The sequence below is a fragment of the Prunus persica genome, chromosome G3, assembly GCF_000346465.2.
Source record: "Prunus persica cultivar Lovell chromosome G3, Prunus_persica_NCBIv2, whole genome shotgun sequence".
Classification (NCBI taxonomy): Eukaryota; Viridiplantae; Streptophyta; class Magnoliopsida; order Rosales; family Rosaceae; genus Prunus; species Prunus persica.
Genome location: NC_034011.1, coordinates 23,158,300 through 23,171,688, shown reverse-complemented (window position 1 = coordinate 23,171,688; position 13,389 = coordinate 23,158,300). Strand labels below are relative to the sequence as shown.

The 13,389-nt window shown below is 39.4% G+C and overlaps 1 protein-coding gene across 1 annotated transcript; it reads left to right on the top strand.

Annotated features, from left to right (window-relative positions):
- LOC109948146 lies at nucleotides 5,623-6,492 on the top strand. Its single transcript, XM_020560096.1, has 2 exons — nucleotides 5,623-6,213; nucleotides 6,394-6,492. The coding sequence occupies exons 1-2, from the start codon at nucleotides 5,623-5,625 to the stop codon at nucleotides 6,490-6,492; spliced, it is 690 nt and encodes a 229-aa protein (XP_020415685.1).

The following is a 13,389-nucleotide window of genomic DNA, read 5'->3' as shown; positions in this document are numbered from 1 at the left end:
TATTTTTTGAGAATGAAAATAAAAGTATGAATAAATGTTGAAAACGCTAGAAAGTCGTTTTCGTTTTCGGCGTTTTTGTTTTCAGTCTATCTGAATCAAAGCCAACTCTTCTCCATCAAATGAGCAAACAATCCAATCAAATTATATCCAAAACAATCAAATCTCCTCCAACCAACCATAATCAGCCCCAAAATTTCTAGAAAAAAAAAAACTCATAGTCACACAAATCTGCAACCAAGAAAAAAAGACAGAGAGGAAGAAGAAAAGGGAAAAAAAAAAGGAAGAAGAAGAGAAAGAATCAGAAAGAGGGAGAAGAAGAGAAAGGGAAAAGAGAGAGAGAGAGTTGCAGAGTGAGAGATGAGAGAAACCAGCCACCACATACCCAGCTCAACCACCATCACCACCCAATCTAACCACCACAACCATTAATTAGTGGAACCAGAGAGGTGGGTTGATGGGATTCATGTCATGGAAGGAAGGAGGAGTGAGAGTGAAAAAGAGGGAAGGAAGAAGAAAAGAGAAAGTAGAGAATAGGAAGAAGGAAAGAAAAAGGAACGGGTCTGGGAAGGAAAGAAGAAGAAAAGAGGAAGAAAGAAAGAAAATGAGAAAAAGGAGAAAAGAAAAATGAAAAAAGAACGGAGATAAAAGCAGTACTGATCTCTTGGACTACAGGGGTCCAAGAGATTTGTGGTCACTCACCGTTGGATGTAAATTCAACGGTTCACTCACTCTTGCACTCCTTTTAGAAAACTTTTTTGAACCATTGGATTAATATCCAACGGTGAGTGACCACAATCTCTTGATCGGGACTGGAGATAAAAGATAGTTTTATCTTTTAAAAAATAATAGAATTTTTTATTTGTTAAATTATACATTTTTAAAAATATTTTTTCAAAATATAAATTAGCAAAAATACCCTTGAAAAATAACTAACATAATATTGTTATCAACTTGTACTACCAGACATATTTTCATTGTAATGTTTTTCATTGTTTATAATAATTTTAGCCTCTAAAAATATCAAAATTTTAAAAATATTTAGAACTGAAATTAGCAAAAATACACTTGAAAAACAATTGTACTACCAGACACGTTTTCATTGTTTTTGTTTTCTAATTAATCTACTAGACGCATTTTCATTTCTTGAAAATGCAAATTTATTTTCTTGTTTTCATTCTCTGAAAATATTCTCATAAAACATTCTTCGAAAACGTTACCAGACGGGCCTTAAATTATTACCGTGGTACTTTAATTATGCCTCCAATTTCAGAAACAGTCATCTCTGTCAACTTTTCCGTTAAAAATAATAACATGGCAATGACAACACCTACTTGGCATGGGCAAAAATTTCCTTTCACTCAAAAAATTATAAAAATAAATCAAATCTCTCTCTCTCTCTCTCTCTCTCTCTCTCTCTCTTTCCAGCCCCGGGCTAGGGTTGAGGGTTCTGGGTTCGTGGGTGCTGGGTTGGGGGAAGAAGAAATCATCGGGGGGAAGTGATTTGCAGCACCCTCTAGCGATCTCAATCAACCCCATATTTGTTAAATCAGCCGAGTTCATCATCAACAATGGCTCTAGCCCTAAATACAACGCAATGCCGTCTAGCTTGGACCTAATCGCAAGGCAATGCCATTTATCTGTTTCAATTCCCCAATTCGTGAGTGCAAGGGTTGGGGGAAGAAGAAATCATCAGGGGGAAGTGGGAGAGCGCAGAGGAAAGAGAGAGAGAGAGGGAGAGAGAGAGAGAGAGAGAGAGAGAAATTATGAATTTTCCAATTTGCCCTTAATTTTGACAGAAAATTTAACTCAATTGACAGAAAGACCAATAATGCAATATGAGATCTAATTAAAGTACCACAGTAACAATTTAACAATGTAAGGGACGAAAAATAAAGTTGGGGTTTAGTCCAGGGACCATAGCTACAATTTAGCCTAATACTTAAATCCATGTTTGATTTGAGAATGGACTAACTTCAATGGGATTGTATAGTCCAATGGTTAAAAAATGGGCTCACTCGCTTTTCTAATATAGTGAGGTTGAAAATTGGTTCGCAAAATAGCACTCTCGCTGAATAGAACAAGTGAGTCCAACACAGTGCAAACCAGTTTCTTCTTCTTCTTCACCTGCGTCGTGATATCTTGGTGCATCGTGTATCAACTCTGTCACACAATTCTGCCATTGACCTTCACTATGGATTTGATTGCAGGAGTGAGAAGCACTTGAAATATTTCTCCACTCTGAAGGCGCCATCCATGTAACAACCCGGTCCTTAATTAATTTTTAATTATTAAATTATTAGAGAAAAATACAATTTTGCCCATAGAATTAATTATTAGGGAAAAAGTTGACTTTTTGACTGGGAAGGAATTTGGAAATTTCAGTTGTACCGTTGCATAGAGCACGTCGAGATGAGTCCATTAGATACACAATGGGCTCAAATCAGAGTTGTAACGAAGAAGTTACGATCAAAAGAAGCTCAGTGTCATAATTGTAAATATTTCAAAGTTCAGTTTTAAAACCCAGATTTTCTCCTCCCCTCGGAAGCTTCACGACCAACCAACTTCTCTCCTCCACCACCGCCAGTGCACACCTCCACTCTTGGCAGCACCGGTCCCGCTAGAACCACCTCACTTCCCTATTCAATTCCCGACCGGTCCCAGCCTTGATCCACTGGCGTGGTCGCCGGAATCAGCCCCGAAACAAGCGGTGTTGGTCAGTTTTTTAATGAACTTTCGGGAACTCGTTCGGACGCCTCCGGCCACCAAATCTTTCGAATTTTGGTATGTTTTTCTATCCTTTCAACGTGTTCTAGCTTCTGATTTTGATATTTTTGAAAAAATTCTACGTTTAATTGGTTGATTAAGCGATTGAACTTTTGGCCAGTTTCGGCCTTCGATTCCGGCCGCTTTTTGGGGTAAGTCCGAACAAAAGTGGTTTCAAATAAGGTGTTTTACGTAAGGTAGGAAGCTTGGCCTTCAACCTTGAAGTTTTCTGGTCACCAAAATTTATCTAGACACCCACGTGCTGCCGCCGCGTGTGGCGGCGTGTGGACAGGGTAATGGTTCGACATTATGTTCTAAAATTATCCTTTTGTTGTCACGAGCGCCTAGGAATTCACGGATCTCAATTCAGACAACGTTTGAACCCCAAACGGATCTCACATATTGTGCGATTTCTGGGTTCGATACGTTTGAACCATTGGATCTCAATCAATTTCTTATATGTTGATCTAGACAATTCTAGGATCGTGTAGGATTCGATGGATTGTAAATCGGCATCCCGGATAATCCGAAAAGGCCAACCCTAGGGCTAGGTTTACAATAACCGTCCGATCGTGCGATCGTGAGTAGTCCGACCGTCCGATCGAGACCAGACTCTCGAGACATATGTCCTAGGCATGTTAGAACCTCTAGGAACTCTCGAATCCAAATTTTGAGGTTGTGGACCCCACGGGGTCCAGGGTTGACTTTTTGGGACTTATGGCTTTTTGAGTCCCGAGGCACTTATAGATCATCCTAATAAGTGGAAAAGCTTACATAGGCTTGAGAATGACCTTCAATTCAATACACGCACTTTTAGGAGCCCAGGGCTAGGATTTTGGATTAAATATTGAGGATGAGCTCCATAGAATATGTTTAAGCTTTTAGAAAGTTCATGTGCGTGCGAGTGTTCAATTGGTTTATTTATGGTCTAAATTTCTTGATTTTATGTGAATTCAGGATGAGTATTTAATTATCTATTAATTTATCACATGCTTATATATTCATATGGTTAATTATGTCATAAGATTATTCATATAATATTTGAACGGTTTGTTAATCAGAGATCGGTATGGCTAACATACTAGCTAAGTGTTTAATATATGTGTATTCATTAGTTGAAAAGGATGAATCATAGCACTTGGCTTTCATCAGATTGTGGCATATAAATGTATATATATTTTAAGTTTAGTTGAGAACAAGTTTATTGAAAGTTGATATAAATGACGGGTTATGATTTTCAAACTCACCATGAGGGTGCCCCCTAGTTACTTTGAAACAGTTTGGTTATTTTGATAGTGCCCCACGAGTTTCAGGGACTCTTGAACCGTGTGGTGTGAGGATTGCGGCTCAGATTGAAGTGTTATCTTTGAGACCTGCGAGGATTGCGGCTCAGATTGAAGTGTTCTCTCTGAGACCTGCGAGGAATGAGGCTCGGTTAACTCTATATTTCCGAGACCTGCGAGGATAGAATTGACAGTATTAAAGGAATTGACGGATCAGAAATGGGGGGTACGCCTAGGTGGAGATAATTTAAGTTCTGAGATGCTTTTAAACTAAATTCAGGATTTTATACAGCTACCATTATTTTATTAAGTGTTACATTTGTTTTACTAGTGACGAATGGAAATAAATATATATATATAGATCCTAATTAAGTTGTTGATATGTAAATATGTATATATATATATATATATTTATTTATAAACCTTATGTGAGTTTCAATACAAGGATACAAGGGTCTTCGGAGTTTGTTAATTTTTAACTTGTTGTATGTTATTTTATTTTCTTATGTTTATTTATCTTTATCTTTTATTATTTGATATAGTATTAAATAGCTCGAGTTTTTCTAGCATTTTGCCCCACGAGTCTTAGAGTTATCTGGACCGTAGGAGCGAGGATTGCGGATCAGGTTGACCAGCTGTCTCCTGAGTCCAGCGAGGATTACTGGGCAGGATGTGTCACCAATGGTGTCACGAGAAAATGGATAGTTATGGCTACCAAAGTGCGATTACCTGAATCCAAATACTTTTATTCATTCATTTAATTATATATTGCCAAGTGAGTAATGCTAAGAAGTTAGGAACATGAAGCTGTGTGAAATATGAGAACTACGTGTGGCTTGATCCCTCAGTAAGGGTATGTAGGCAGCCTATGGTTAAAAGGTACAGCCACGAGTTAGAATGTTTGAGATTGCTAATGTATTATTGTTGTTCTGAAAGTTGAGATGAATTTTATTAGCAAATTGATTTATTTGAGTTGTTGCGGCCTGAGGCCAGAATAATATGATGCTTGATTTGCTTGGGTATACTTTATGCATGCTGAATGATTGGGATATCTAAATGTTTGTTGACATGTGAAAATTTTGGGAAATGTTCAATTTACAGGGGAGACTCTGCCGAATTTTCGGCAGAAGTTAAACCTGAAATAAATTGAATTTTGAATAGAAGGGCAAACATGTCATTTTTGCTCGGCACTCCCCAGGTGTTGGACACGCGCAGGGTTCGGCTCGGATTCCAAAATGAAATTTGGGTCGGGTCCTGTCAATCCATGTGGGTCTTGAAAAGTTGTTATTTACTATTTGTTAAAGTTGTTTAGTTTTAGTTGAAATAAACCTTGTTTTAAGGAAGTAGATAAGGTTTGAATTTTTCTTTAGGAGGATCCCTTGACTTCAGGGACTGTTAGTCATGGGATCGTGTTCTTCTGCTTTCTGTTATGTAAGGCTATTTAAAAGCCACTTTCCATTCAATAAACTATTGCATTCTCTCAATTCAAAGTTAGATATCGACAATTGGTATTAGAGCTCCAAATTGGGGCCTGAAGAGCAAAGAAAAGCAGCAACTCTTGTCGTATCAAGTATCAATGTCAACTGAAAGAAGTAGCTTTATTCAACCATCAATCCCACGCTTCGATGGTCACTATGACCATTGGAGTATGTTAATGGAGAATTTTTTGAGATATAAAGAATACTGGAGTCTCGGGGAGAATGGAATCACAGCATATGCAGGAGGAACGGTGTTGATAGAAGCTCAACTCAAAACCTTAAAAGATCAAAAGCTCAAAGACTCAAAGGCCAAGAAATACTTGTTTCAAGCCATTGATCGAGCTATTTTGGAGATAATTCTGAAGAAGGACACGGCAAAGGATATCTGGGATTCCTTGAAGAAAAAGTATCAAGGCACGGCTAGAGTCAAACGTGCACAACTGCAAGCTCTTCGCAAAGAGTTCGAGATGTTTCAAATGAAGAATGGAGAAACAGTCACTAACTATTTTGCTCGAACATTAACTGTTGCAAGTAAAATGAGGATACATGGAGATAAAATGGAAGATGTAACTGTGATTGAGAAGATTCTCAGGTCTATGACACCTAAGTATAACTATGATGTATATTCAATTGAAGAGTCAAAGGATATTAATGCCCTTTCAATTGATGAAGTGCAAAGTAGTCTGCTGGTACATGAACTGTCATGAAATGGAAGAGCAAACCTTGAAGGTTAGTCAAGAGACTTATTCACCAAGAAGAGGAAGAGGTTGAGGCAGTTTCAGAGGTCGTGGAGGAGGGAGAGGCCGACAAGTTTCATTTGACAAATCAACTGTGGAGTGCTACCACTGCATGAACTTGGACATTTTCAGTATGAATGTCCTCAGAAGGAGAAGGAGTACAAGGCTAATGTGGCAGAGACTGAGGAACAAATGTTGCTGATGGCATATGTTGAAGATGAAGGTGATTAAATGAGTAGCACTTGGTACTTGGATTCTGGATGCAGCAATCACATGAGTGGGAGTAAGAAGTTGTTTTCGAAAATGGATGAATCTTTCAGGGATAATGTGAAGCTTGGAAACAACTCCAGTCTTAGTGTAATGGGAGGCAACATAAGGATTGAAGTCAATGGAGTGAAGCACTGTATAACTGAGGTATTTTATGTTCCAGAATTAAAAAGCAATATGATCAGTCTTGGTCAGTTGCAAGAGAAAGGAATTGTCATTTTGATTCAAAAGAACTCTTGTTAGATTCATCATCCTAATAAAGGGTTTGATCATTCAAGCTGATATGACCTCCAATTGCATGTTTTTACTCAAAACTGAATCAGTAGCTGAGAAGCAAATGTGTTTCAAATCTACAGTAGAAGAGGACATGTGGTTGTGGCACTACAGATTTGGACATCTAAACTTCAATGGTCTTAAAGCACTCCAACAAAAAAATATGGTGAAAGGTCTTCCTCCACTGCAAGTTCCTTCAAAAGTTTGTGAAGAATGTATGGTGGGAAAGCAACATCGTGAGCCATTTCTTAAGGAGAGCAATTGGAGAGCCACACAAATACTTGGATTGGTTCATTCTGACATATGTGGACCTGTCAACCCAATCTCCAACAGCAACAAAAGGTATTTCATAACCTTTACTGATGATTTTAGTAGGAAAACATGGATATATTTCCTTACTGAGAAGTCTGAAGCTCTAGTAGTTTTCAAGAAATTTAAAGCCTCTGTTGAAAAAGAAACTGGTGTGTTTATTAAAGCTCTTCAAACTAACAGGGGTGGAGAATTTACTTCCAATGATTTTGTTCATTTCTGTGAGAAGAATAGTATACACAGGCAATTAACTGCAACTTACTCACCACAACAAAATAGTGTGGCCGAGAGGAAAAATCGTACCATTATGAACATGGTAAGGAGCATGCTAGCAAGAATGAAGGTGCCAAGGAAATTTTGGCCCGAATCTGTGAATTGGAGCTCACACATCCTAAACAGATGTCCTACTCATGCTGTGAAGAGTGTAACACCAGAGGAGGCATGGAGTGGCAAAAAACCTCAAGTGAATTATTTTAAGGTTTTTGGTTGTCTGGCTTATGTTCACATTCCAGACAATCTAAGAACCAAGCTTGATGATAAGAGCAAAAAATGTGTGATGCTCGAAGTCAGTGAAGAGTCAAAGGCCTACAGACTATACAATCCAGAGACTCAAAAAATCATAATCAGTAGAGATGTGGTATTTGATGAAGCTAATGGTTGGGACTAGAACAATAAACAAGAAAAGAGAGCTGGTGTTGATCTTGAAGAAATTGAAACAGTGAATGGTGTTGAAGAAGTCACATCTAGGGAAGTAGAAGATGAACCTGATGGACACAATTCACCAAGAATTAATGAAGCTTCACCAAATGTATCAAGGCAGAGAAGACCCCCTGGCTGGACAACAGATTATGTGAGCGGTAATGAGCTCTCAGATAATGAGAACATTGCTCAAATTGCTTTGACTGGTAGGAATGATCCCACTACTTTTGATGATGCTGTGAAGAGTTCAAAGTGGAGAAAAGCCATGGACTTGGAGATACAAGCTATTGAAAGAAATGATACGTGGGAGTTGATTGACTTACCTGAAGGAGAAAAAACAATGGGAGTGAAGTGGATATTCAAGACCAAATTCAAAGAAAATGGAGAGATTGACAAATACAAGGCCAAGGTAGTAACTAAAGGTTATACTCAAGAATATTGTATTGATTATTCAGAAGTATTTGCCCCTATGATTCGTCATGATACCATACGCTTGGTTATATCCTTAGCTGCACAAAATGATTGGTCAATCTATCAACTTGATGTAAAGTCTGCATTTTTATATGGAGAGCTCAATGAAAGAGTGTTCATCGATCAACCCCCTGGATATGTGCAAAGAGGGAAAGAACAGAAGGTCTACATATTAAAAAGGGCTTTATATGGACTAAAGTAGGCTCCAAGAGCTTGGTATTGACAAGACCTGCCTCGGAATTTCCCTGAAACTGCAGTGGACCCTTTTGTTGTTCTGACATCACCCGATTCCCGTCCCACTTACTAAAAATTGAGACTTTCTACTAAAATTTTGGTAGAGTCTCCCCTGTAATTGAGCAAACCCAGCAAAAATATCACCCTGCAACAAACATAAAAATAATCTCAACCAGCAGCATGCTTTCATCATACAACAAAACATACAAAATGGCCCCCGGCCTCACAAGCAACATCTAACATGGGCGATAACAGAGCATCTATTGAATTTAGTTTACAAGAACAGTGGAGTAAAAGGAAATTACTCGAAGCCTAATCCACTGATGTAAATGATTCGGCCTTCGAACATTGCTTGCAACCTTCCTGGGGCGACTACTGACTGGGAGGGAGCAAAACAGAAAACATGTGAGTGGACAAAAATAAGATTTGCAGTTAAAACAACATAGTAACCCCACTGTGTAAAAATAATGCTCAAGACATGCAGGTTTACAATTCATAATTAAATATTCAAAAACAAATCTCGTTTGACTAGCCCGCAGAATTTTCAGGTGCTATCTTGTGTCTAGGGATGAGCGGTCCAACCGGGGGACGAAACTCTATAGCTCAAACATCGAAACATCCAATGCCATGTGTAGCTCTAATACTAAGTCCTACGCGCGCAGACTGGATCATCACACACCGGAACATCCAACGTCATGTGTGATGATCCCAAACAATATACAAAGTCTTCCCATACGCCCGAACATCCAACGCCGCGTATGGAAAGTGTCTCACACGCCGGAACATCCAACGCCATGTGTGAGACTGATAACCTATTCTTCCCACATGCCGGAACATCCAACGCCACGTGTAGGAAGCCTAATAACCGGGGAAGGTACTTACATAGTGTAATCATACAACTTCTCTCAACAACCCCTCATATTCAAGTTCTTCCACAAACTCACCTCAACAACCCAAGTATCCCACCTATAGACAATATATATATATATATATATATATATAACTTCCCCAAAATACATATAAAACATTTTCTCGATACCCAAATATGCCAAACCTATAATATAAGGCCAAAGCGTTATACAAACATCAAATTCAACCCATGAATATAATATATTCAATAAACCATTAAAATCATTATGCATAAATCTTTCATCAATAAACCATGCATATGATTGAAAACAAAGTCCGCTCACAAGTATTCCCACGCTGCTTGACCACGAGAGGGTCCTGCCTACTGAGTATGTGCAGTCGGAGCACCTATTTCGAGATACGAACCCTTAATTAACATAAAATTACTTCGAAACGGAAAACATAAATTAAATACTTAAATCCCTAAGTTCCCAGTACGTGTACGTTGTATGAGGTGTCCTAAGGTCCGGTTGCAGGTTTAGGAATCGCTCACGATTGGACGGTTATCACTAACCCACAAACTTTGAATTATTGAATCAGAACATCCGGGGCTCCGATTCACAATCCGTGAAGTCCTAAGAATACCTAGAACGACATATTTTAATTGAAAAACGATCCAACGGTCAGAACCTATCGAACCCGGATAACGCACAATATGCGAAAATTCGTTCGATAGTCAAACGACGTCCGAATTGAGATCCGCGAAATCCTACGCACTCGTGATAACCTAAGGATCTCATCGGGACAAAGTACAACTTCACCACCTCACCCACGCGCCGCCACAAGCGCCGGCAGCGCGTGGGTGTATAGAGTAAATTCCGACAACGGAAAAACTCTACACCCGAGCTCACCCTTCCTACCCTAGCTTCTACTCGAGGTCAGGATCACATCATTCAACTACAGAGAGGTCCAATTCGGACGGCAACTGGCCGGAATTTCACTTTGAAATCCGGCCAAAACCTAGGTTTTCAAATCGATTTCCTACACAGCAAATCGATCCAAACCTATACAACAGTCAGCTAGACCAAGGAAAAAGAGGAAGAACCTCACCTTTTTCACTGGGATAGGAAGGCGGAGACGACGGCGCAACGTCGAGAACAATCGGGTTTGAACCAGTCGATGCTGTCGACGATTCTAGCGTTTTTCGGCGGGGACTTTGGGTGGTTCAAGTTCGTGGCTTCACGACGAGTCGAACGGGACCGGTCTCGAGGGCTGGGGTGGTCAGATGTGGCGGCGATGTGGTGGTTTCTGTCTCAGTGAACAGTAACGGGGGAGGGGGAGGTCGCGCGCAGAGGGAGAATCGGGAGAGAGAGAGAGAGAGAGAGTGTGTGTGAGGTAAAAGTGAAAAAAAATCAGATTTTTAGTCTAACCCTTTTCGAAATAATTACAAGTTTGCCACTGAATTACTTTTGATCGCCAAATCTTCGTTCCAACTCCGTTTCAAGCCTACCGCATGTCTACGAATTCGTCTCAGTACAACCTACCCAAAATACCAATCGTGATCCCAAAATCCTTCCGGATAAAAAAATGACCAATTTACCCCTACCCCAAGGGTAAATTCGTAATTTCACTTTAAATAAATTAAAATAGAAATTAAATTTGGGTCGGGTTGTTACAGGTATAGTCGTATAGAGTCACACTTCTTGAAAGCTGGATTCACCAAGTGCCCATACGAGCACATTTTGTTTCTCAAGCATGGTAAAGAATGTGTGATTCTTATTGTAATATGTGGATGATCTAATTTTCGCAGGAAATAATGAAGATATGTTCAAAGAATTCAAGAGGTCCATGATGGAAGAATTTGAGATGACAGACTTTAGAAAAATGCACTATTTTCTTGGAATTGAAGTGAAGCAAACAAGCAATGGGGTCTTTATTGGACAGAAGAAATATGCTGAGGAAATTCTCAAAAAGATTTCACATGGAAGATTGCAATTTTGTCCAAATTCCTATAGTTCCAGGAACAAAGCTTAACAAGGATGTGGGAGGAGAAAGAGTCGATAGCACTCACTTCAAGCAGATAGTAGGAAGCCTAATGTACTTAACTGCTATCAGACCTAATTTGATGTTTGATGTGAACCTTATTAGCAGGTACATGGAATCACCTAGTGAACTTCATTATCAGACAGCTAAAAGAGTGCTTCACTATTTGAAAGGAACAGCAGACCTTGGTCTATTCTACAAGAAGGAAACTAGAAACAAGAAGAAAGCTGGGGGTGAGCTAATTGGATTCAGCAATAGTGATTATGCAGGTAATCTTGATGATAGGAAAAGTACATCTGGATATGTATTCATGCTAAGTTCAACAGTTGTCTCTTGGTCAGTGAAAAAATAGCAAGTTGTCACTCTCTCTACAACAGAAGCTGAATTCATAGCTGCAACTTCAAGTGCCTGTCAAGTTGTTTGGCTAAGAAGGTTGCTCGTAGAATTGTGTTTTAATCAAGATAGGCCTACTGTGAATTTTTTGTGACAAGAGCTCTATTACTAAGCTATCCAGAAATCCAGTAATGCATGGGAGGAGCAAGCACATTGATGTCAGATTCCATTTCCTTTGAGATCTTGTCAAAAATGAAGTAATTGAGTTAGAGCACTGTCCAAGCAATATGCAGGTTGCTAATATCCTAAGCCATTAAAGTTGGAGGCATTCGTAAAGATGTGGACATTGCTGAGGATCTGTTGAAGTTTGTCTTTAAATTCAAAACTTAATTGCTTTTCAATTTAAGGGAGGGTGAAAACTGTTGATGTAAGTCTCCTAATTAATCAAGGAGATACTATCCTAATTGATTACAGTATCGGTTTCCTTGTAAAGCACTCATGTAAAATCTTATATATACCTCCTTATGGAGAAGAATATAATTTAAACCTAATACATTCAAACCATATTCATATTTTAGCATGGTGTTAGAGCAATCGATCTTATGTCAAATTTCTCATATTCAAATCCAAAACCCTAAATCAAATTCCTCATAATTTTCCCCAAATCCAAATCCCTCAAATCTAACGTCCTCAAATCCTTTTATCCAAATCCCTACCCTCAAATCTTATACACATACCTCTTAAATCCAATTCATACATCAAATTCCTCACCTTCTCATATCACATCTCATGTCACATCCCGAGATCGGCTCTGCTGTAGCACGATATTGTTCTCTTTGGACCGCCCTCTCTGCCCTCACGGTTTTGTCTTTGGGAACTCACGAACAACTTCCCAATAGGTCACCTATCCTGGGATTACCCTAGCCCCAACTCACTTACTTCGGAGTTCCCATGACTCCGAAGCCAGTGAGCTCCCAAAAGGCCTTGTGCTAGATGGAGGTGGGCATGTACATATAAGGCATATCACCCCCTCTCCGTTGGTCGATGTGGGATGTTATATTCCACCCCCTTAGGGGCCCGACGTCCTCGTCGATACACTCGCACCACACAACAGAGTGGCCCTAATACCAAGCTTAACAGGACCCGCCACGAATTTTCTCAGAAATTGGGATGAATCCCGTCTTAATTCCGACATCACCCCGATGCCAAGCCCACTTACTAAAAACCCGAGACATTCTACCAAAATTTTGGTAGAGTCTTCCCTCTAAATTGAACAAACCCAACAAAATTAAACCTACATAACAATCACAAAATAATCTCAACCAGCAGCATGCATTCAACATTTTACAATAAACCCCAAATGGCCTCCGCCCTCACAAATAAAACCTAACATGGGCAATAACAGAGCATCTACTGAATTTAGTTTACAAGGACAACCAGCTGAGTAAAAAGAAATTACTCGAAGTCTAATCTAGTGGTGATCACGATTCGAGGTCTTGAACACGGCTTGAAATTCTCCTCTAAGCGACTACTGTCTGGGGGGCCCAAAACAGAAAACATGTGAGTGAACAAAAACAAAGTTTGCATTTAAAACAACATAATAACCCCACCGTGTAAAAATAATACCCAAAGCATGCAGATTCATAACTC

Coding starts and splice junctions, on each gene's coding strand:
- LOC109948146 (XM_020560096.1), top strand. CDS start 5,623: ATGTCAACTGAAAGAAGTAGCTTTATTCAACCATCAATCCCACGCTTC. Junction 6,214..6,393: donor AAGTGCAAAGTAGTCTGCTG/GTACATGAACTG, acceptor GGACATTTTCAG/TATGAATGTCCTCAGAAGGA.